General features: G+C 35.8%; 1 protein-coding gene across 1 annotated transcript; it reads left to right on the top strand.

Moving 5' to 3' along the window:
- Positions 1-822: 822 nt before the first annotated feature.
- On the top strand, positions 823-24,657 carry Jhbp1 (Juvenile hormone binding protein 1). The gene is made up of 5 exons (XM_067771207.1): positions 823-1,249; positions 15,830-15,939; positions 23,634-23,898; positions 23,975-24,124; positions 24,191-24,657. Exons 1-5 carry the CDS (start codon positions 1,186-1,188, stop codon positions 24,340-24,342), a joined length of 741 nt encoding a protein of 246 aa, XP_067627308.1. The 5' UTR covers positions 823-1,185; the 3' UTR covers positions 24,343-24,657.
- Positions 24,658-25,228: the final 571 nt, after the last annotated feature.

The following is a 25,228-nucleotide window of genomic DNA, read 5'->3' as shown; positions in this document are numbered from 1 at the left end:
AGCGCGTCGGATAGGTGATAGAGGAAGGAAGCAGCGGAGGAAGATTTGATTAGCTTTGGTGTTCCCATTGCCGTTAACTATCGCAAGGCAGCAATTATGAACGCAGTAGGGCGGCTAAAATCGCCTATAGGCGGTTAATGAGTATGATTGAAAATGAGTTCCTTCATTTCATGTGTTCGGCCACAAAAAACACAAATAGATTCTCTGAGCGACGAAGAGATGGAGCTCAACCCACCTCTATACGGAATACTGTACGTTGCTGCGAGGGGTAGATATATGGTACTTAGATGGTAGGCGTTTTAGCGCTGCTTATAGTTTCACACTGACATTGGAGCTTTTGATGGATTCTCCTCTGAAAAAAGCCCGAACTGCTCGAAAGGTTATTCGCAGCGAATTGTTTAGACTGAATGCGTAAGTGGCGCGTGCGCCTCGATTACTACTTACTTCGAAAAATAATAAGAAATATAGTTTTCAGGAAAAGTATAAAAATTAGTACTTAAAATATCTCACCATTACTCCCCTTTATTGCTACTTTTATACCACAATTGCATTGCTTGCGGCGTTGCATGCGTTTTAGGCCTTTCAACTAAGTTTTTTTTAAGCCTTTGCTATCAACCAGTTTTTTGTTCTTGATTGTTGTTTTTTTTTGAAGTGATGCGTGAATACCGTTATTGTTGTTGTTTAACCAAATAGGCTAGTGATCGTTGTATAGCATGTGCCAACCGCATAACCAACAGACTTAACGACAGACATAACTAAAGCAAGCTCTGCTTCATATCACATCAGCAAGACGCCGATCGTTGCGAAGTTTTAAATCTCGCGTTTTGTGCAAACCAACCATCAGATGGAAATCGCATCTCGTTGTGCATAGACGGTACAAATTTGTTTCAATCAAAACAAAATAAAAGTATTTAAACATTATATGTTTGTAACTGCTATACAACTTTTATAGTTGCTAATTACTAAAAATAAAAAAATAAAAATAAAAGTTCTTAAATCAAATATAGTATTGAATAAAGTTGACCGGAAATCGAAATTTTGCAATTTATTGTGTGTATGTAGTGGTGTTGAACGAGCGAGAAAACAAAAAAAAAAATAATAATTTAATTGAACTCGTTTGATTTGAGGAGTATTAGTTTTTGCTGTGATATTTTTTTTTTCTAAGAAATTAAAAAAAAGTTGAAGATGTGGAAATTTGTAATTTATTTTGCGGCTTTCCAAATAATATTGGCGCAAAGGAGTGAAATACGTAAGTTGCATTTTGTTTTGTTGGTTAAGTGATTTTTTTTAATTAAATAAACACGATTTTGTGATACAAATGGTTTTTTCTTTTTAATAAAGCGGCTTTACTAAAGCTGGAAAATCGAGGTTGCAATTCCGTTCATTGGGTTGAACTACTGGCCGGTTTTTGTTGTAATTTTTACTTCCTTTTCAGTATAAATTTTGGAAATTTTGCAATCAAATTTTAATATGAACTTTCGCTAGGTTGTGCAGAGACCGCGAAATTAAAAAAACTGCCAAATTTTGAAATTTTACTTTTAAGTTTTATAGGCCCGACCCATAAGGTTTTTGATACAGCATCCTACTTATCTCTCAGCGCACGATGTTGCATCAAAAATCGTATGTGTCCATCACATTAAGCAACTTCGCGATGATCTATGAGCTCCAAACTGTGAGTTTAGCTAAGTGACCTATTAGGTTATACATAATATTTAGGATAAAAAGTGATGAGGTAGGAATCGAGATATTTAGAAAACCCCGTTAAAGCCTGTGTAATATTTCGATCGAAACTTAAGTAATTTCTCATTGAAACCTTACACAAAGTTCAGAAAACTATGACAATGCAATAGTTGAAAAAAAAGGTGACGCAAGAGTCGAGATAAAAAATTCATACGAAAATTGGAATCTTGGGTTCGGTCTTCAGGTGGCTCCCCATAAGCTAGGAACCTGAAGCTTTTGAACATAGCTGAAGTGCTTATTTTATTATTTTATACAGAATAAAAAGTTCTTTTAGATTAAGCAGGGACCATGATCTTTTGAGATATTTAGAAAATCCAATTATAGCAACTTGGTAGAAACTTGAAACCCTACACATAGCTCAGGTCACCGTAACAATGCGATACAATGAGAAAAAATTTTCGCTAGCTAGGGCGAGAGCCAAGATATTTAGGAAAATTGTTCAGATCGCATTACCGTAAACTTTTTAGTGACTACATATTGAGCTACAACCTTACAAGCTAACCTAATAAAACCGCACTGCGTTTTTTTAGCGCACGCAAACAACCGGCGTTTTTTGCCCTAACCGAAATAAGCATGCGTGCGTAATATATAATAAGTCAAATCTAAATGTCACGCAGCAAACTCAATTTCGGTTGCTCTCATACAAGTTGTATGTGTATGAGACATTTTTGACAGAAAATGACTTGCGTGCATTTATATTAGGTTGACCATTTAATACCCTCTCTGGCGGCCACCGTGGTGTGATGGTAGCGTGCTCGGCCTACCACACCGTATGCCCTGGGTTCACACCCCGGGCAAAGCAACATCAAAATTTTTGAAATAAGGTTTTTCAATTAGAAGAAAATTTTTCTAAACGGGGTCGCCCTCGGCAGTGTTTGGCAAGCGCTACGGGTGTATTTCTGCCATGAAAAGCTCTCAGTGAAAACTCATCTGCCTTGCAGATGCCGTTCGGAGTCGACATAAAACATGTAGGTCCCGTCCGGCAAATTTGTAGGGAAAATCAAGAGGATCACGACGCAAATTGGAAGAGAAGCTCGGCCTTAGATCTCTTCGGAGGTTATCGCGCCTTATATTTATTTTATATTTATTTAATACCTCAAACGTAGTTGAGATCCCGCTGACAATGCAATAAATGAGCGGAAAAATTCCGATAGAAGGCGTCTGGGTTTAGATTTTAAGAAATTGCGTACAAGACAACGAAATCTTGCGATCAACTTCTACGAAACTGAGCCGGGGCAATGCCACCAAATTAAAAAGATTGGGATTTTTGAGATATTTTTTCATGCAACTTTCCAGTGAGTTAGATAGCTTAAATTTTAAACATAGTTCAGAGGTCTATGTAAACCATGATTCAATCACAAGAGGTTTGCTCGACAGACAAATTTTTTGACAATTGCAGCCATTTTGCTCCCAAATCGAATTGACATCCGTTAACTGTGTTGTTTCTTTGCGATTTTTCGAAAAATTTTAGTAGTAGAAATAGGAAGCAATCATTTTACAAATACCCGATAAGTACTAAATTGCATAATTCCTAAGAACATTTATTTTAATTGTATGATTGTATGATGAATTTATTAACTATGCCATGATCTATTAGTGTGGCTGAACATGGGTTTTATGAAAAGTACGGACACCAAAGAATCGCGCACTTCCATAAACCTGTGAACAAACGAAACCTAAAACACCTCAATATGCATCGTTCAACGTCAAAAACTCGACTAGTAAATCGATTCACGTAAAAATGGCATTAGTAAATAATGAAGATGCCATAACGAAATGTACTCATTGAACACGTTAACTTATTCATTTCGTATGTTCGAAACATTCGTCTCCATTTAAGAATTTGGGGAATCGGTTTATATTTTGAATATTATGTATATTCGGACCTTGTGAGGTAGTATCAAACGAACGTGTTCCGAGTATTCTAAATTAACGGTTTATCCGGAACACTTCCATGAATACTTGACGTAAAGGAGCTTTCCGAAATTTCAGAATAAAAAGGTGAATACTCCTTGTGTTGCAGGACCGCATAAAATCTGAATTTTTCTGTCATAGTCAAGACCGGAATATGAAGTTCTAAGACAATAAGCCATATTCTTTTATTTTTTTTTGTTAGACCATGTCGGATGCCTTTTCAATATCGTCCTATCTCAAAATATTTTTCAAAAACTTCCTATTTCTTGATTTGTCACAAAAACGCCCTTTATTAGAATTAGATTGGAGAACGCCTCAGAATGCTTTTCATTAACTCCCTCTTATGTAAAAATGCATTGAACTAATGCTCATATAGGGAGTTTTCGAAACAAATTTTGATATATTGTATTTTTGAATAAAATTCTAAACCGACATAGCTTTTCTTCAATTCACGAAATATTTAGTAGAAAATTAATTTTTTCCTCCAAAACCTATTGGCATTTACAAATTTATTATCACTACTAATATACTAATTAGTAGTAACTACTAAAGGTACTTTTCTACTACAATTTTCGTTAAAGGGGATTTAATTATAACCCGGTTTCCTTACTTAGTAAAAGCAACTCGTCAAGATTTTTCAATTTGGGAGTTTCAAAGCTCTGCCGTCATTGAAGAACAAACCTAACAATTTTTGCAGCATTGTTTACTATATAGTTTGGCAGCTTAAGTAAAGGTTATGTTGCGAATAGAGTGGAAGGCAGTGGACTAGGCAGTCGAATGTCATATAATGAAGGAATGGTGTTCGGAGATTTTTCAAAGTTAAAAAAAAAAATGATAAAGGCTTTAATATAAATAAAACTATTGTTTTAAAAACAACAAAAACCCTATATATATTCTGTATACATAAATTTGTAAGGATTATCTCACTTTAAAATTTGAATTAAATAATCTAAAGTTTTGTTTTGAAACTGAGTCGAGAACTGTGCGTGTGAATGTGCGAATTTTCACCCGATCAGCTGTTAGTTGCGCTACTTGGTAAAATTTACAATGTTTTGCAGCATGATTCAATTACAAGAGGTTTGCTAGACAGACACACTTTTTGACAATTGCAGCCATTTTGCTCCCAAATCGAATTGACATCCGTTAACTGTGTTGTTTCTTTGCGAATTTTCAAAAAATATTAGTAGTAGAAATAGGAAGCAATCAGTTTACAAATACCCGATAAGTACTTAACTGCATAATTCCTTAGAACATTTACTTTAATTTTATGATGAATTTACATATTAACTATGCCATTATCTATTAGTGTGGCTGAACATAGGTTTTATGAAAAGTACGGACACCAAGGAATCGCGCAATTTCGTAAACCTATGAACATACGAAACCTAAACCAATTAAAAATTCATCGTTCAAAGTCAAAACCTCGACTATTAAATCGACTCACATAAAAATGTCATTAGTAAATAATGGAGATGCCATAACGAAATTTACTCATTGGGAAAAGAGAAATTGTATCTCTGTCCGGAGATATTTGCATTTGAAGTTGGCAACTTTCATGTGGTTGTTGTAATGTTTTTGTTCACTGAAAAAAATGTTGTGTACAAAGAGATTTTGCATGCATTTAGTATTGATCCCACCTCATTGGTGGACCTGCCAGGGTATTTTTTCATAAGCTCGGCCGAAGGCCGCCAACGCAACCCTGGGTCATTTTTCGGGTTTTCGTCAATATCTTTTGAACGAGCTAAAATTTTTATTTCCGCCTTCGAATTATTGTTATCGATATAATACGCGTCTTTTGACACTTCTTTCGATATTTGTGGGCGCGTATTAAAAGTCGACCTTCTGTTCTATTAATTCCGTATGTTCGGAACATTCGCCTCCATTTAAGAATTTGGATAATCGGTATATAATTGGAATATTATGTATATTCGGACCTCGTGAGGTAGTATCAAATGAACGTATTCCGAATATTCTAAATTAACGGTTTATCCGGAACGCTTCCATGAATACTTAACGGAAAAGAGCTTTCCGAAATTTCAGAACAAAAAGGTGAATACTCCCTGTGTAGCACGACCGCACAAAAGCTTAACTCTTCTGTCAAAGTCAGGTAGGAATATAAAGTTCTAAGACAATAAGCCATTTGCTTTTATTTTTCTTTTTGTCAGTTCATTGCGCCTGCTGAGTAGCCTATCACCCCATGTCGGCTGCTTGTTCAAAATCATGCTGTCTCAAAATATTTTTCAAAAATTTCCCAATTCAAGATTTGTCACAAAACCGCCCTATATTAGAGTTAGATTGAAAAACGCTTCATCTCAGAATGCTTTTCATTAACTCCCTCTTATGACAAAATGGATTCAACTTATGCTCATGTAGGGAGTTTTGGAAAAAATTTGAGACAGTGCATTTTTGCATAAAATTCTAACGTACGGCATTCTTTAAACAATTTCTGAAAGAATGACCAAACCAACATAACTTTATCAATTAACGAAATATTTAGTAGAAAATGAATTATTTCCCCAAAAAACGTTTGGCATTTGAAAATGTATTATCACTACTAATAGACTACCAAAGATACTTGTCTACTACAATTTCACTGAAGAGTATTGAATTATTCCCGTTTTCCTTACTTCGTAAAAGCAACCCGTCCAGATTTTTCAATTTGGGAGTGTCAAAGGTCTGTCATCATTGAAGAACAAACCTCTAGTAATTGAATCATGTATGTAAACTATCATTTGACAAGACGTTTCGCTGACGAAATATTTATAATAGTTTGCGCCCGAGGCGAAACGTTCAGAAACACCGTACCTTAAGAGGAAATCTTGCGACCAATTTCAAACCTCATAGAAAGTTCAGATGATCGAGAAAATAACAAAGCTCATACTAGATTTGGGATCTTTCGATCGATTTTTGAGTAACTTTCTAGAAAGTTAAAAATATGAAGTTTTAAACGTATTCAGAGGCCAAAGAGAGTGAAATTAAGAAACCATTAGGCTACAAACTTGAAGCTTCACACATAGTTCGGAGCACCGAGACACAAACATGCAAAATCAAAATAAGAAACAATATTTCGAAGTACTTCCTTTATATGAACGGTTTAAGACGCATATTGATGAATTTTGTTTTTGAAATTTTTACAATAGCTAATTTAAACCAGCTTGTCAAAAACAAAGCTATAAATGTAGGTTACATTATATAGATGTCCAATATCATCTTTATGGCAAAGTTTCCGATCTAGATGGACTTAAAGTAACTGCTCAGATAACTTGTTGTTGTTGTTCTTGTTGTTGTAGCGATAAAAACACTCCCCGAAGGTTTTGGGGAGTGTTATCGATGTTGATCCTTAGCCGGATATAGATCGGGTATATTCCGGTAACAAGCACCATTAAGGTACTAGTCCGACCGTCTCGGGAACGATTTAATATGACCACATTGAACCCTCAGCCTTCTTGCCAATGCAGTGCGCGCTAAGCCGATATCCATAAAGATGGACTAAGTGGCTGAGCAGTCAGTGACCAAGAACTGTCAATTCCACATTATGGTATTGTAACGAATTTACTGCAATTCCTCTTATTTGCAACCTTCTACTAACGTTCGAATCACTAAACTGTTGAATAAATAACTCCACTATTCAATAAAGCAAAATGGCCTTTATTAAAGTACTTCACAATAACACTTATACTTCGCAACTGATAGCTTGCCTAAACCAAACTGATTCTCGTGCCTCTACTGTTGCTGCTTTTTATACTCTTCGATTTCCTTGTTCCATACTTCTAGGCGTTTCCAGAATTTACTTAGCAGTAGCTAATAAAATTATAACTACAGATGTACGTGTATAGCTTCTCATATGCGCGTGTATATGTGAGTGTTACTTCCACAGATAATTGCCTACTTTTGGGAGCATCTCAGATAAGATATATTCATGTGTTTGCGCGGCTCTTCTCCGCTGGGTGTACTGACATATGTGTAGACATAATGATTGATTCGCTGCTTTATTGTTGTTGTGGCTTCATTTACTTAGCATCAGACTAGTGATGTGAGTATCACTTAGTGTCACTAATATTCGTAACAGTATTATGCGGGTCGTACCTATTAGATGATTTTTTGCTAGGCGGTATATTCGGCCCGAAACCAGATCGGCCGAAGAAGTAACGTTGGGCTTATCAAAGATAAAGGGCGCTACTTAAAACGGCTCGTTTTCTCCATTCTCGATATTAGACAGCTGAGCTCGCCGTACAAATGAATAACTGAACAGATGTTGACCGAGATATGGGTGACAAGTGCGAGAAAATGGCATTAAAAGCAATAACTCGCATCCAAAAAGCAAGGAAACCGCAACAAAGAGAAAAACGAGGGCCTGAGATGGGGACAGCATTAAGAGCTTTAACAGCGAGCGGATAAAGGCGACAAGCCATCTTTCTAGATGGAAAAAAGGAAATGAAATATCCAAACTTCAAGGCCGTGAGACAAGCTGGCCGTGACTATAAGACAAACATCGGTAAAACTGCAAGATATAGGGCAAGGGAAACTTGCAGTGTCGAGGAATCAAGTACCTCGAAATCTGTAAAACAGAAAGAGGATGGAATTATTAATAGCATGTCGGAAATAAATGGTGGAAAAAATTAACTGGTTGATTGGCCAATAGGAGGGAAGAAAGTGACACCAATTTACTCGGAAAAGCTAAAATGAGCTAACACTATGGCATCAGTTGTTTTCAGATGTTGTTTTCTTAACTTAGCAAAGTGTCCCTTTATGACATGGAAGATGTCCGGGAAACCTATTTAATATATCTAAGCTTTTACACCAGCTCATAGCAATACTGCTGAAGCAAACTTGAACTTGCTGTTCTTCTATAACGTGAAAAATGAAATATTTGGCACGTGTTACCTCCGAGGGGACTTGGGCGAGCTTCTTTTCCAAATTGCGACGTAAATTCCCTTCTAAATTGGTCATAAAGTGCTAAAAGGTAACGAAAAGGCTGATGATTTGGCAAAGGAGGATTCTGTACTCACTGAATTGACAATTTCCGATCCATTTCGGAGAAAAGGAGACCGTAGATGCATATGATCCATCAAGCAGGAAAGGCATGGACAGAAGCGCAGGGCTTCAGAATTTCTAAGATCATGTGCCACGCCTACGATATTAGACTCACAAAAGAGCTCATGTTTTCGAAGAGAGAAGACTTAAGGAGCAAGATGGCACTGCCTTCTGGCATCACATGCTTATAAATTAGGTCTCGTTAGTAACAGCAGATGTAGGAAGTGCCAGCTGCAGGAATAAACGGTTGAGCACGTTCTGTGTTTCATGCCCTGCACGCAGGTCAAGGCGGCAGCTACTAGGGGCGGTAGAGTTACCAGATCTCGAGGCAGCAATTAAGCTGGGTCCTAGAAAGCTTCTAGTATTTGCCGGACGGAATTATTCTATAACATGGATAAGACCTGGTTCCTGATTTGGGGTTTTCCGTTTGGTCGTCAAACAAATTTTGGTACGACTATGCACACATTCATTCTATGTGAGGTCTTTATTGACCTGCCAGTTCACCCTAACCAAATAAATTTTCTCCGGTAAAAAACGTAAAATTCCATTAACAAGTAGTTCTCAAGCATGTACTTCCATTAATTAAGCGTAATTAATTACTAATAACCATTGTTAGGCCGCACATATCAGAATACATATGTATGTATGTACATAAGTTAAGCTTTTTGGTGTTTTGTTGAATAAACTTATATATTATTAGGCCTGGAACCACTGCGACCTTTGTGTAGATCTATTGTGCATATATGTAAACCAGTGGTCGGCGTGTCATAGCTTAATTGAGCCAGAATTCTTCACACATACTCTTAAGGGCCCATTACTGATACTTAGCATAGAAATGCCTTGACTTGGCGTAAACTGGGCGACTTAGCCACGATTATACTCCACTTAGCGCATGCAATCTGGCATCATAATCAATAAATGTCAATTTGTATGACAAAATGTCAAAATGAAATGAAAACAAACAAATGGCATCTCAAAATGTAAACGTCACTTAGAACTTACAAAGAAAATCAAAATTCAACAGACTTCTAAAGGGCCCATTACTGATACTTAGCATAGACTTGACTAGACTTGAGAACTGTCACTTACAGTTCTGTTAAATGAACATTGCATGTTACTGATTACTCAACACATAGCAGCACTTAACTTTACTTGAATTCTGTTGAATTTTGATTTTCTATGTAAGTTCTAAGTGACGTTTACATTTTGAGATGCCATTTGTTTGTTTCTATTTCATTTTGACATTTTGTCATACAAATTGACATGTGTTGATTATGATGCCAGATTGCGGGCATGCTTAACCAACGAAACGATATCATTTCGTTTAGATAATCAACGTTAATAAACGAAACGAAGTCATTTCGTTTCGTTTATTAACGTTAAGATCGTCAAATTAACGAAATGATTTCGTTTCGTTTTCTGCCATATCAAAACGAAATCAAATCGTTTATGTTGATTATTAATTTCAAACTATGCTGGCAAAGCTGATTGATGGCGGAGTCATTAAAGGTGAAAGCATTATCCAAGCTGATTGCAACTTTTCTCATGAATTTTGACAGTACGAACATTCCTCAGAGTATTTTTGACATTACCACCAACGAATTACACAAACAAATTACATAGAGTTTGTGTGTGTATGTGCGCTCGTTGTTGCCACCTTACGGCTTCACCATGGCTATAGCATTGCCAGCACAATTCAAACATAAAGTATCACGTTTTCGTTAACGTTTTTAACGTTAACGAAAGCTTTTCGTTTCGGTTAAAAACGAGATACAATTTATCTTGATAATTTCTTTATCGATAAAATTTCGAAGTGTTTCAACGGAAACGGTGGAAATTTTTTGATAAACGATTAGCTTAACGTTAAGGTGCATCCCTGCCAGATTGTATGCGCTAAGTGGAGTATAATCGTGGCTAAGTTGCCAGGTTTACGCCAAGTCAAGTCAAGTCTATGCTAAGTATCAGTAATGGGCCCTTAAGTCAAGTTAAGTGTTGCTAAGTTTTGAGTAATCAGTAACATGCAATGTTCATTTAACAGAACTGTAACTGACAGTTCTCAAGTCAAGTAAAGTATATGCTAAGTATCAGTAATGGGCCCTTTACATGCCAACCTAATAAAACCGCACTGCGTTTTTTAGCGCACGCAAACAACCGGCGTTTTTTGTCCTAACCCAAATAAGCATTCGTTGCGACAATGTAATTGGTCCGTCACATAAGCACTTTTTCATATAGATGAGTTTAACACAAGCTTATGCATTATGAGTAGATTGCACGTATTTTTATGGAGAATGGTAGAATGAGCGACACTGGCGCCACCTGATATTGAAAAGTAGCCAACTTTCCAATTTTGTTCCAAGCAAATCATAAGAAGAAGAATTTGACATTTGCTTTGGCTAAGGGTGTTGGCACACTTTGCAAGTGAAATTATTTTTCCTACTGGTTGGTAATTTTTCTAACATTTTTCACAATTAAAAACTGTAATATAACAATCGAAATCGACACAAGATATGTTAGCAAGTATTTTTGTTGTATAGGGAGAATGTTTACAACAGTGCTTCGCGAAATTTTGTATGAGAGTGGGCAAAGGGTAATAAACTTCTATTGCCAAGTCTGAAATTCCTTCATATTTACAAACGAAACATCTTGGTTGATTGTGGCGATGTTATTGGAATGCATAAGCTTGTGTTAAACGCATCTATATGAAAAATGTCATTGTACCGCGGCCTCAAAGCATGCGTTGCAACAATGTAAAGCATGAGTGCAAACGTCAAATCTAAATCTCACGCAAAACAAAAATTAAGGCTCCATTACTGTTACTTAGCATAGACTTGACTTGGCTTGCGAACTGTCACTTACAGTTCTGTTAAATGAACATTGCATGTTACTGATTACTCAAAACTTAACTTGACTTAGAAGTCTGTTGAATTTTGATTTTCTATGTAAGTTCTAAGTGACTTTTACATTTTGAGATGCCATTTGTTTGATACCATTTCATTTTGACATTTTTTCATACAAATTGACATTTATTTAAAAATAAATTTCAACGCTGATTATGATGCCAGATTTTATGCGCCAAGTGGAGTATAATCGTGGCTAAGTTGCCAAGTTTACGCCAAGTCAAGTCAAGTCTATGCTAAGTATCAGTAAGGTGGGCTTTAGAAATCGAGTTAGGTTTTCACGCAGCAAATTCAATTTGGGTTGCTCTCATACAAGTTGTATGTGCATAAGGCATTTTTGACAGAAAATGAGTTGCGTTCATTTATATTAAGCCGGAGTCATTGGTGCCGTATGTCGTATCGCTGTATCCGTATCCCTAACGTAATCAGCTGTTTATCGTTACGACGGTAAACCAAACCCCAATTGGTTGGCTACGATACGGTTACGACCTTAGCGGCACCAATAATCGATTGCATTGATTCTCATATGGTTGGTCAAATCAGCTGTTATAAGGTTACCGATACGGTTACCGATAAAGCACCAATGCCTCCAGTTTTAGGTTGGCTTGTTACTCTCCATCGTTCAGTCGTTAGCAAGACAGCAACGAATAAACACTGCGTACGGCGGTGTTAAGATTCCCTGTGAGAAATATGGAAAGCGCAACTGTGAAGATGGTCTTTACATGTTCAAGATGGCTTTTTACCAGGGATGCACCTTAACGTTAACCTAATAGTTTATCAAAAAAATTTCCACCGTTTCCGTTGAAATACTTCGAAATTTTATCGATAAACAAATTATTAAGGTAAATTGTCGCTCGTTTTTAACCGAAACGAAAAGCTTTCGTTAACGTTAAAAACGTGATACTTTATGTTTGAATTGTGCTGGCAATGCTATAGCCATGGTGAAGCCGTAAGGCGGTAACAGTAGCGGACATACACACAAACTCCATGTAATTTGTTTGTGTAATTCGTTGGTGGTAATGTCAAAAATACTCTGAGAAATGTTCGTATTGTCAAACTTCATGAGAAAAGTTCCAATCAGCTTGGCTAAGGCTTTCACCTTTAATGACTCCGCCATCAATCAGCTTTGCCAGCAAAGCTTAAAATTAATAATCAACATAAACGATTTGATTTCGATTTGATATGCCAGAAAACGAAACAAAATCATTTCGTTAATTTGACGTTCTTAACGTTAATAAACGAAACGAAATGGCTTTGTTTCGTTTATTAACGTTAATTATCGTAACGAAATGATATCGGTTCGTTGGTTAAGCATGCCTGCTTTTTATCTTTTTTTTTTTTGTAAGCCGTTCCCATATTTTTTTAAACATTCTGCACTTCTCTCGTTGCGACACCCGTTTTAGTTTCGGAAATATGATGTTTTAAATGAGTGAACGCCACTGTTTTTGTACTATAAGATGTGTTAAGCCGTTTTGGCAAGCCAAGTTTCATATGCATTTACATGTAAAAATATCGGTTATTCTTTATAGCGACCACAACTTGATGAATTAATGGACTTGGGTATATTTCAAATTATTTCTGAATCAAAAACCAAGTTTTCCAAGAAGAGTTTTTAATAAATGCACGTTACCATTTAACTTTAATTTCCTGTTGGGATGCTCACGCTATCGCCCTCACTAATACACTTACATTCAAATTTTTGCCGACCCTGATATAAACTTATATAACAAAAACAAAAATGTCAACGTATGCCAGTGTGTTTGTAGAAGCCGCTTTAATTTTATGCAATTCTCTTTTCACGTCAAGAATTTAAAAGTGGCTCTTATATCTGACCTGTGGCCTCTGATCTCCGTTGTTCTATTATATTTGGATGATTATAGCTAAAAGTATCTTTAAATTGTTTAGCCCTTAACTATATTTGTACTTATGTGAGTGTACACAATATACATACATATATTGACAATGGAGCGGCAATAATAATCTCATAAAGCCCATTCGGTCAGAGAACAGAGTACATCTATACTGGGTCAAGGAAACGAAAAGTTGATAATGGACCCTAGCTTAGTTAGCCGAAATAACTGCTTTTTATTATGGACCACGTGCAAGTATACAAAGCCAAAATATAACTCATATACATACATTCGTCTAAGAATATAAATTTTATTGAGAAAATAAACTTGTTTTCAAGATAATTAATTATCATAACACAAGTAAATTTCAAGTGTAAGGTCATTTAACGGTGTGACAGCATCGTATCGTAACTATATAAATGATATAAATAAATAATTAAACGAGGAAGGCAAAGCTAGAAACTTAATCATATGTATTTGTACCAAAATCTACATTTTTTCGATGGCACCAAAAACGAAAATTCTTATAAATATAATGACATTCAATAGCTTATTTAATTATCAATAAAAACAAAACGGTTGATTAGATTTATAATTTTTCGAATCAAGCACTACTTTCAATGCGAAATTTCATTTGGCTACTGCTGCTGCGCATGCGTTTTGTCTACAGATCATAATTAGCATAATGAATCAAACAAACGTAATTCAATGTCTCAAGTGTTATGCATATATAAATATATACACAGTTTTGTGATAAATTTACATTAAAGTACAACGAACTTAATCTTTGAATGCTTGTTGAAATGTAAATATTTACACTATACAAAGATTTATCATGTGTTTTTTGTTAGAAAAGGAATTTAAAAAGTTTGCAGATCTATAATTACTAATACTAGTTTGTATTGAAGTTTTGGTTAGCCAATACTGCAAATCTAGAGCTGAAGGAAGTTAAATTAGTTTTTTTTTTTCAATAAAAATCGGAACTTTTGAATGTTACGTGATTTATTTTTGAGATCTTAAAGTAAGTTTTTAGCCATAACAAAACACATTTTGGTGAATGGTAGGTTAGGTTGAACTGGCCGGTCCATGAGGACCTCACATAGACTGAATGAGTTCGTAGTGTTAACAGAAGTTTGTTTTAACGACCAAACTGAAAAACCCTATCAAAAACCAGGAAATATGTTATAAAATAACTCCGTCCTCTTGGCAAACACTAGAAGCTTCCTAGGACTTAAGCCACTTGCTTTTTAGCTTTGTAGCTTTGTAACTGAATAGCAAATCTGCACTTAGACCTTTCACTGTGAAGATTTATTAAATATAATATTTTAACCTCCGCTGTCTCTACTATAGTTTTATTTGAAGTTTTAAGTTTTCGTATTGAAAAATCTTTTATGTGGGGCCACATTCACAGTTTCAACTCATGTGAAGTTTTTCAGCCACAAAAAAACTTTTACATTTTCATATTTTCCACATAGCAAAAACCATTGTGAATTCATACAAGTGGCGAATGTTAAAAAAAAAGTTCACAATAGTAAACCGCCTGGATCACCTGTTTAATCGCTGCTCGATTACTTAAATCATTTGCCCAATAGTGTTTTTCAAACATTTTTGTAGGGGACTGCTATATTGCATTTTTGACATATTTTAAAATATTCGCTTAACTGGCTGTTCATATTTTCTAAATTAACTCGATTTTAAAAACGAATATTAATATGTAATATTAGTTTGAAACACAAATGGGCAATTCATGGCACTTCAGTTTCTTAACCGCGAACAAAAAACAAACCCCTCTTCCATTCTCTGGCCATTCGCGACAGCCGTTCTCTCTGTCAGCAATTATTTGACAGGTAGGTATGGCAATGGAGGAAAGAAAAAAAAGGAAGAAAGGAAAGATTTTTCATTTGTATGAATTCACAATGGCAAAAACATATCTAAATATTCTATTTTGAGAATTTTTTTTAATTTATTCACATTTGGCCATAAAAAGCTTAACTTAAAAATCAACAGAAACCATTTGTCATACATGAATTTAAAAACTGCTTCTACCTTAAAATATTTTCCATCGCGGAACTATACAAGGTGGCAGCATGGTGACATACCTACAAACATAAATAAAAGTTCCATGTACTTTGTTTTTGTAAATTCGATGGACTAATATCAAAATCCTACTGCGCCGGAAGTTGATTTATCAAATCAAATAAAAAAAGTACACAAACAGCTGTCCCGTACTGCCACCTTGTACAGTTTCGCCATAATATCTTCCTATCAAAAATTTACATGGCATACATATGTATGAATTGTAGGTTTCCATCTATGTCATAAATCTATTTTATTAATCTAATTTTAAAAAAGTATTACCTTTCTAAATGAGTGTTCATTATTGTATTCTTACAGCCGAATACATAAAACAATGCCGGCGAGGTGATCCGCAATTGTTGGAGTGTTTTAAAGGATCGTTGGAACATTTGAGACCGTATTTATCACGCGGCATTCCCGAAATTGAGGTATGTAAATGTTTATATGTAAATTTTGACCTATCTAAATGTTAGCTCAAGCTGTTTCCAATCTCCAAAATGCAGCTTTATATTACTCAACGCTATTACAGACTTAGGCGCCGTGGCTGCGTGGTGTGATGGTAGCGTGCTCCGCCTACCACAACGAAGATCCTGGGTTCACGCCCCGGGCAAAGCAACATCAAAATTTTAGAAAATCTTTCTAACCGGGGTCTCCGCTCGGCAGTGTGTGGCAAGCACTCTGAGTGTATTTGTGCCATGAAAAGCTCTAAGTGAAAACTCATCTGCCTTGAGTGGGCCATAGTTCTATAGGTGGACGCCTTTTCGAGATATCGCCATAAAGGTGGACCAGGGGTGATTCTAGAATATGTTTGTACGATATGGGTATCAACCGAAAGGTGCTAATGAGTATTTTAAAAGGGAGTGGGCCCTAGTTCTATAGGTGGACGCCTTTTCAAGATATCGCCATAAAGGTGAACCAGGGGTGGCTCTAGAATGTGTTTGTACGATATGGGTATCAAATTTAAGGTATTTATGAGGGTTTTAAAAGGGAGTTTCCCTTAGTGGTATATGCGAAGGCGTTTTCGAGATATCGATCAAAATGTGGACCAGGGTGACCCAGAACATCATCCGTCGGGTACCGCTAATTTATTTATATGTGTAATACTACGAACAGTATTCCGGCCACGACTCCAAGGGCTTTTAATATCGCCCTACAGAACTATTTCATTTTCTTTTACTTAATATGGTAGGTGTCACAGCCATTTTACAAAGTTTTTTCTAAAGTTATGTATACTTTGCGTCAAACAACCAATCCAATCATCATGTTTTCCCATTTTCGTATTTGGTATAGAATTAAGGATTTTTTTTTTTTCATTTTTCGAAATTTTCGATATCGAAAAGTGGGCTTGGTCATAGTCGGATTTCGCCCGTTTTTAATACCAAGATAAAGTGAGTTCAGATAAGTATGTGAACTAAGTTTAGTTAAGATATATCGATTTTTGTTCAAGTTATCGTATTAGCGACCGAGCGGAAGGACAGACGGTCGACTGTGTATAAAAACTGGGCGTGGCTTCAACCGATTTCGCCCATTTTCACAGAAAACAGTTATCATCATAGAAGCAATGCTCTTACTAAATTTCACATGGATTGGTAAATTTTTGTTCGACTTATAGCATTAAAAGTATTCTAGAGAAATTAAATGAAAAAGGGCGGAGCCACGCCCATTTTGAAATTTTCTTTTATTTTTGTATTTTTTTGCACCATATCATTACTGGAGTTGAATGTTGACATAATTTACTTATATACTGTAAAGATATTCAATTTTTTGGTAAAATTTGACTTTTAAAAAGGTTTTTTTTTTTTTAAATGGGCGTGTTCGTCATCCGATTTTGTTAATTGTTATTTAGAACAGATACAGTAATAGGAGTAACGGTCCTGCCAAATTTCATTATAATATTTTCAACGACTGCCGAATTACAGCTTGCAAACCTTTTAAATAACCTTCTTTTAAAAGTGGGCGGTGCCACGCCCATTGTTCAAAATTTTAAAAATTTTCTTTTCTGCGTCATAAGGTCAACCCACCTTCCAAGTTTCATCGCTTTATCCGTCTTTGGTAATGAATTATCGCACTTTTTCGGTTTTTCGCAATTTTCGATATCGAAAAAGTGGGCGTGGTTATGGTCCGATTTCGTTCATTTTAAATAGCGATCTGAGATGACTGCCCAGGAACCTACATACCAAATTTCATTAAGAAAGCTCAAAATCTACTCAAGTTATCGTGTTCAAGGGCAGACAGACGGACGGACGGGCATGGCTAAATGGATTTCTTTTTTCGCCCAGATCATTTTGATATATAGAAGTCTATATATATCTCGATTAGTTTATGACGTTACGGGGTACCGTTATGCGAACAAAATTAGGCGCGAGCAGAGCTCACAGAGTATAATTAAAAGGAGCACGACGCAAATGGGAAGAGAAGCTTGGCCTAAAATCTCTTCTGAGGTTATCGCGCCTTACATATATTTTCTTTTTATTACATACTTAAATATTACGCGTAAACGCAAAAAAATTGAATGTACCTTTATAATTTTAAATCCCAAAATTCTTTTACAAGAGCTATTGTTAAAGTTTTTTAGTCAAAATTCAACAAGATTATGTCTGTATTAAAGGAAAAATTGCCTTCTAATTTTTGGCCCATTTATATAAAGGTAGTCCTTAAAATTTTTTTATCTTCTTATTTTCACTTTTTTAGTGCTGCATACGAAGAGGCATTTGGAATTTTGTGTTCTGACGGCCCCAGTTTCAAGTCTCTAGCTCACAGGGAAGTTACTTAAAAATCGATTGCAAGAGTCCCCTCGTTTTTCAAGGATTTGATGTTATCTTGACTACCGCGTCACCTAGCGGAACTTTGTTTTCTATAAGATGTATTGTCACCAGGCCTCTAACTAAGTGCTAAGTTTCAAGTCTCTATGGATTGAAAGATTCCCAAATCAAAATTAATTCTCTTAATATCTCGATCCATGCGCCACCTAGCGAATTTTTTTGATCAAATATTACATTGCCACCGGGTTCTGACTCACGGCCCAAGTTTCAGGTCTCTAGCTCACCGGGAAGTTACGTAAAAATCGATCGCAAGATTCCCCCCGTTTTTAAAGGATTTGCAGTTATATTGACTAGCGCGTCACTTAGCGGAACTTTGTTTCCTATAAGTTGTATTGTCACCAGGCCTCTAACTAAGTGTCAAGTTTCAAGTCTCTAGGTAACCGGGAAGTTAGTTAAATATGGATTGAAAGATTCCCAAATTAAAATTTGTTTTATTACCACCTCGATCCGCGTGCGCCCCTAGCGATTTTTTTTTTTTTTAACAAATGTTGCATTGTCACCGGGTCTGACCCACGGCCCAAGTTTCAAGTCTCTAGCTCACCAGCAAGTTACTCAAAAATCGATCGCAATATTCCCCTCGTTTTTCAGGGATTTGTAGTTATCTCAATTAGCACGCCACCTAGCAGAACTTTGGTTTTTATAAATTGTATCGTCACCAAGCCTCGAACTGTGTGCCAAGTTTCAAAACTCTAGGTCACCGTGAATTTAGTTAAAAATGGATTGAAAGATTCCCAAATGAAAATTAATTTTCTTAATATCTCGATCCATGCGCCACCTAGCGAGCTTTTTTTGATCAAATATTGTATTGTCACCGGGTTCTGATCCACGGCCCAAGTTTCAGATTTCTAGCTCACCGGGAAGTTACTTAAAAATCGATCGCAAGATTCCCTGCGTTTTTTTAGGGATTTTAAGGGATTTTCGTTTATCTCGATTCGTCTGCCACCTGGCGGCATTTTGTTTTCCACGAATTGTAGTGCCATCGACTCACAAACCATGTGCTAAGTTTCAAGTCTCTGGATCACCGAGAAGTTAGTTAAAAGTCGATCGCAAAATTTCCATTTTAAAATTAATTTTCTGTATATCTCGATCCGTGCGGGACCTAGTGGATTTTTATTCACTTGCATTGTAATGTCTCCCAGATCCGAACTATGTTCTAAGTATCAAGGGTCTAGCTAAACGGGAAGTTACCGAAAAAGACTTTTCCGTGGGTCAAAAATTCGTATGGAAATGAGGGGACAAACACGAAAGCGACTTAATATAAAGGTATAACAAATGCAATATATTTTAATATACTTACATATCTACACATTTTTTATTTATTTATTTTATTTATATGCTGCAAGTATTGAAAAAAAAAGTTTAAATTTGCAATGTACAACAAAAACATCAAAAAAAACTTCGCAATTGGAATTACATAAATATCCAAGCACAAAAGATGCGTATGGAAAATTTTATTGTTGATGTAAGATATTACAACAGTGAAATGGTTGGGAGCCATTAGGCGTAATGCATTTGCTATCGTAAAACATATGTAACTTACGTGTTTAAACTCATTTGACTCACCGGCATGATGGAGCCAGTATATATACATATGTATAACTGAGTAAAAACCGTTAACGCTTTTATTTCACTTTCCACTTAAATAATTACAAAAAGATAATAATAAAGTAAGAAATGCTTAAGTATAATTGTAATTGCAAAATGCAATCTCTAAAACTTAAATTAATATATTAGCATATCGTTATTAGTCAATTAATTGAGGTACTTCGCAGTCGCAATTTAAACAAAGGGCAGGTTCATGGAGTTCAAAGTTTTTAATTACATTATTTAGGTATTATTTAAGGTTATGACATGAACTACCGGAGCTACACCCAGTTCTTTGTAGACTATTAAAGGTACCTCGCAAATCTATCATCCATTCTATCTAGTGTGAAATTCAGAGCACAAGCAGAGTTGAAACATCAAAAAAGGTTATTGTTTATTTGCACATTTCCAAAAACATATTTTGCAAATAAACCCTATGCGTAGAATTTCTTAACTGTTTAATGTTAGCAATATATTTTGTTTAAAATTTTTGTTAAACTCGAGCAAAAAAAAAAATATATATTTCATGTTTAAGAGTTATTTTGTGAGTTTAACAAATATGCGTGCATACGTCTAGCCACGTTGCTCGTTAATCAATGACTAAAACACTACCACTACGATAATTTTACTTTTAACAACACAGCCATAGTTTAAATTTTTGTGGCCTGGGGTCCAATTTTAAATGGAGTCGTTCTATGAGGTGACGGTTACTGCTTGATGCATAACTTTGCACTAGTATTTATTGCGGTACCATTTTTCATAATTTATTTAATTATTTGGGAAAAATTTAAACAACGTGAGATCTGGACGGACAAGGCGACAGCTGTTTCGAGTATACCTTGTAAATCTCTTCAAAGCCTTTTCTCCCGGGAGTGGGATTTGAACCCGCACTCCTACGATGGTTGAAGTGTTACAAACGCATTCAGCCACGTCATGCCTTAGTTGTTGTAAAGTTTTTCCCAATTGCCTTCTTTTGCATATATTATTCTTCTACACACTTCATACTTCGTATGTAATTATGTTCTCCCTCCCGGGAGAAAAGGCTTTGAAGAGATTTACAAGGTATACTCGAAACAGCTGTCGCCTTGTCCGTCCAGATGTCACGTTGTTTAAATTTTTCCCGAATTATTAAATAAATTATAAAATTGTTTTTGTTTTTATCGGCCTATTGATAAATGATTCAAGGTTCGATACGAGCTCAATGCCAGAACAATAATTAATAATTGAGCTCGAATCCTTGAATCATTTATCAATAGGCCGATAAAAACAAAAACAATTGTTAATAAACCATGAGCACTTGGGAATGTCAAAACAAAGTAATTGACAATAAACAAATCCAGCATTATCAGTATTTGCAACAGATGGCGCAACACTGAATAAATATAGTTAGTAAGAAGGAATAGAAGTAGCGATTTGTCAGTGAAACAAACCACCGCTGTATAGCTAAATGGTTAGCGCAGCGTGCCTAAACCGTACTGATGATGAAGGCTTAGCACCCTTCGAAATGGATCTATCTGCGCAGCTATGGCAGGTTGTCTGACAAATTTTCTACTTACTATTCCAAAAACAAAATACAATTTTTCAAATTTGGAAAAATTAAAAAATAACAATAATTATCATTAGAAAAAAATTATTGTTCTGCCCTTGAGCTCGAATCGAACCTTGAATAAATTATAAAATTAAAAATTGCTTCAAATAAATGTTTTTATACATTTAAAGCAATACGGGCAATCGCCGATTAACTCATACAAATAGGTATCATTTTCCGATTGAACAATTAGTTGGCCTTACTTCTCCTGAATCTAGTACTCAAACTAGTAAAGGTGTAACCGCAAGTGAACCAGTTATGAGTACTTTTCTGTTGCGTAGCGTCCCTGAAGGGAAGTCAGTAACTAGAGATCAAAACTTCTGGTTCAGAACTAGATTTTAGCACCAAATAAGTACTAGTTCGATTGAGACAAGATTTTCTGTAGTTCAAAAATGGATTTTAATATTTAACATGTATTTGATAAATATATAGTCTACAAACAAATTTTCTTTTAATAGCTTTAAGGAGTTTCGACTATGAGTATGCCTTCTTTCATTACACCTTAAAACCATTCCCACTCACTTTCCCACTGGTTCGAAACTGCAGAAAAAGGGCATGAGATCGTACTCGAATTAGTATGTAGAATTTTGGGCCGGTTCGGAAACAACACAATAGAGAAAATTAGCATTCGTCAACGTTCTGCACAAAATAGGGTTTTCCTAAATATTCTCTAAGGGGTTACTTGTATTTGTATCAATATTATTTCTTTATTTAGAAATGGTACATTTGCCAAAACTCTGGTCAAATCAAACACTAGTCATATTAAATTGTTCCCGAGACAGTCGGACTTGATGGTACTTCTTAGGGGTGGCGTTCCGGATCTATATCCAGCTAAGGACTATTAACATTGATAATACTCCCAAAAACCTTCTTGGACTGTCTTTATCTTTAAAGCAACAATAAAAGCATCTAAAATGGTTATTTTCCCATTGGACTGAGTCAGCCAACGGGGTGAGACTTAAACTATCATTGGATATTAAACACCTCGCGTAACTAAACCAGATATACGTAAATGTCTACATATAGTATACATGTGGTACAGAGCAATCATGAAATCTATCTTATTCTGCTGCATTATGCAATGGTGGGAACCTTTCCAACGAAGGATGGGAAGTGTGCAGCGATCTGCTGAAAAGTTTATATGAAAGACGCAAATGAGTCCTCCTATACCATACACGAAAAATATGACAGTGGAGATCAACCTTCTTTAGTTAGGTCTGTAAGGCAGTTAGGCTGAATACAGCCCTGTCTTTAAGCGATATCTTATTTGGATATGCCAGAATTTTGTTTATCATTCCCAAAAACTACCGTTAGCTAAGACAACACGATCCTAGCTATAGATAACAAGTTGTCGCAGAAATAGTATGAATTCTATACTCAAGATCCAAAAACTTGGATATGTCTTTCGGAGATCCTTGCGAGCTGATGCCGAAATACTTTCACATAGTTCTGGTAACAGCTGGACAGTGAAGCATAAAGTGCCAGAGAACAGGGGGTTTCCAGTACGCTGAGACGTACTACATGTGCTCCCATTTGAGATTGATCCTTTAAAATTCTTATAACCATTGATAGAAAAGCCTTGGTGAACCCAATAATTTCACTCGTTGGTAATACAGTTGAACAAACGCATTTAATAGCCACTTGACTATTAGAGTAGATGTTGAATTCTCTAACCGTAGTAGAACTGAACGGCATCCCCTCCACCGCATTCTTAATTATGACAACGTCCGCTTGGAAGACGATGCAGTGATCTAGCAACTTAAACTCGCAGCTAATAACCAGCTTCAACGCGTAAGCTATTTAACTAGTCCACTGCCCCATATAAGTTCCTTTTCTCACTACTCTCGCGAGATCTCGCAGGTACTTTGCACAATTTCTAGAAAGCACCGATATACCTGGGTGGTTAATATTAAGGAAAGACCTACCGCGACCAGGTTTCTTCAACGGTTAATGAGCTTGGCGTTCCTCGGGTACCCAATATGTGTAGATTTGTATTCCATATCGTGTCCCTACCCATATATCAAGTTATTTGTTAAGATTATACTAAGATTGTTTTGATTTAAGGCTTTAAAATTTTAAAATTTTCATAAAAGCCTGCAATCATCCACTGCCATTTGTTTCATTGCAGTTGCCGTCCGTTGAACCATTCCGAATGGATGCGCTATCACTGCAACTAACCGATGGTCCACAAGGCTATAAAATTACATTGAAAAATCTTGAAGTGCTGGGCGCTAGTAATTTTCAGGTGAAATCCATGAAATTGAGTGAAGGTAATGAACCATTTAAAGCGCACATTACAATGCCTAAATTGAAGATCGAAGCGAAATATACAAGTTCCGGTGTATTGCTGATAATACCAGCTTCGGGTGGTGGAGATTTTCATGCCACTTTCGGTGAGTATGACAATGAAAGAATATAACAAAAAAAAAACGTATGATTCAAATTTTTAATTCATTGTTTGTTTCCTAGATGGCGTTACCGCTGATCTCACTGGTAAAGTGTCTTCTAGCGAAAAGGCAGGACGCTCGTATCTCCATGTCGACTCTCTCAGTCTGGTATTGAATGTAAAAGATGTGACCATGAATATATCTGGCGCCTTCAATAATAATCGAATTTTACGTGAGTATACTAACTTTATATTAACATTTTTATAAAACACTCTCCATATATCTCTTTTTCCTTTAGTTGAGGCCACAAACTTGTTCCTACGCGAGAACTCCCGCATAGTTTTGGAGGCTATGCAAACGCAACTGCAAAAGCGTTTGGCTCAAGAGTTTGGAAAATTGGCAAATCAGCTACTGAAACATGTGCCCGTAGACTGGTTTTATTCGGATTGAGGCTTTATTTAGTTTGAATGAAGGCTCAAATTGACAACTTACTTATTTTTTGTAAATACGCCAAAAGTTTAGATATCGCTCTAAAGCTTACTTCGTCCTTTACTTTTTTCCTAAACATTCCGATGAAAACCACATATTAAGAATTAAGTCTTGTGAAGTTATTATGTATTAGTTTGTATTTGTAAATAGTCTGGTCTTAAGTTGATGATTTATAGTTAAGTTTTACGTATATAAGTTTATGTTTATGTTATGCTTGCGTAACAATAAATTGTACTTGCTCTTCAAATATATTCTCAATTTATATGTAATTATTAATTTGTGTGGTATTATGTGAATTTTTAATCAATAACATCGAGTTACGACGGACAGTTAATAAGAACTTTTAATTTGGCATAGTACCTGAATATATCGGGTCGGAGCTCAACTCACAGAAAGTTGTTGTATATTGGATCACAGAAAGTTGTTTGGGAGACTGTAAAAGCAAATGCCTTTATTACATTGTTACTTAGGTACTATGAATCCGTGGCTGAAATAAAGGAATGCTGAAAACGCCCGGTGAATGCCGAACCAGGATTCCAGGTTGGAATTCGAGCTCAAGGCCAGAACAATAGTTTTAATTATAATTCTTGTGTTTTTTTCTTAATTTTTTTTATATACATAGCAATTTATCAGTCAAAAAAAACACTGCTGTGTATCTTAATGGTTATTATTATTAATAGGCCTGGAAGCATTACGACCTTTGTGTAGATCTATTATACATGACCTTTCGGCCTAATTTTGTATGTGGATGCTTCTGATATATCTAAGTACCTCTTCAGGCTTTTTACTCTATATCACATAGGATTAAGAGCCACACCAACTAAATAGGGGAGTCTCTGCTTTCCAG

This window comes from Eurosta solidaginis, chromosome 1 (assembly GCF_040869045.1).
Source record: "Eurosta solidaginis isolate ZX-2024a chromosome 1, ASM4086904v1, whole genome shotgun sequence".
Lineage (NCBI taxonomy): Eukaryota > Metazoa > Arthropoda > Insecta > Diptera > Tephritidae > Eurosta > Eurosta solidaginis.
This window is presented reverse-complemented; position numbering and strand designations above follow the sequence as displayed.

Excerpts from the sequence above, each read along its gene's own strand:
- Jhbp1 (XM_067771207.1), top strand. The coding sequence starts at position 1,186 with ATGTGGAAATTTGTAATTTATTTTGCGGCTTTCCAAATAATATTGGCG. Across the intron at positions 1,250-15,829 it reads GGCGCAAAGGAGTGAAATAC|CCGAATACATAAAACAATGC; the intron begins GTAAGTTGCATT and ends GTATTCTTACAG. Across the intron at positions 24,125-24,190 it reads CAATAATAATCGAATTTTAC|TTGAGGCCACAAACTTGTTC; the intron begins GTGAGTATACTA and ends TTTTTCCTTTAG.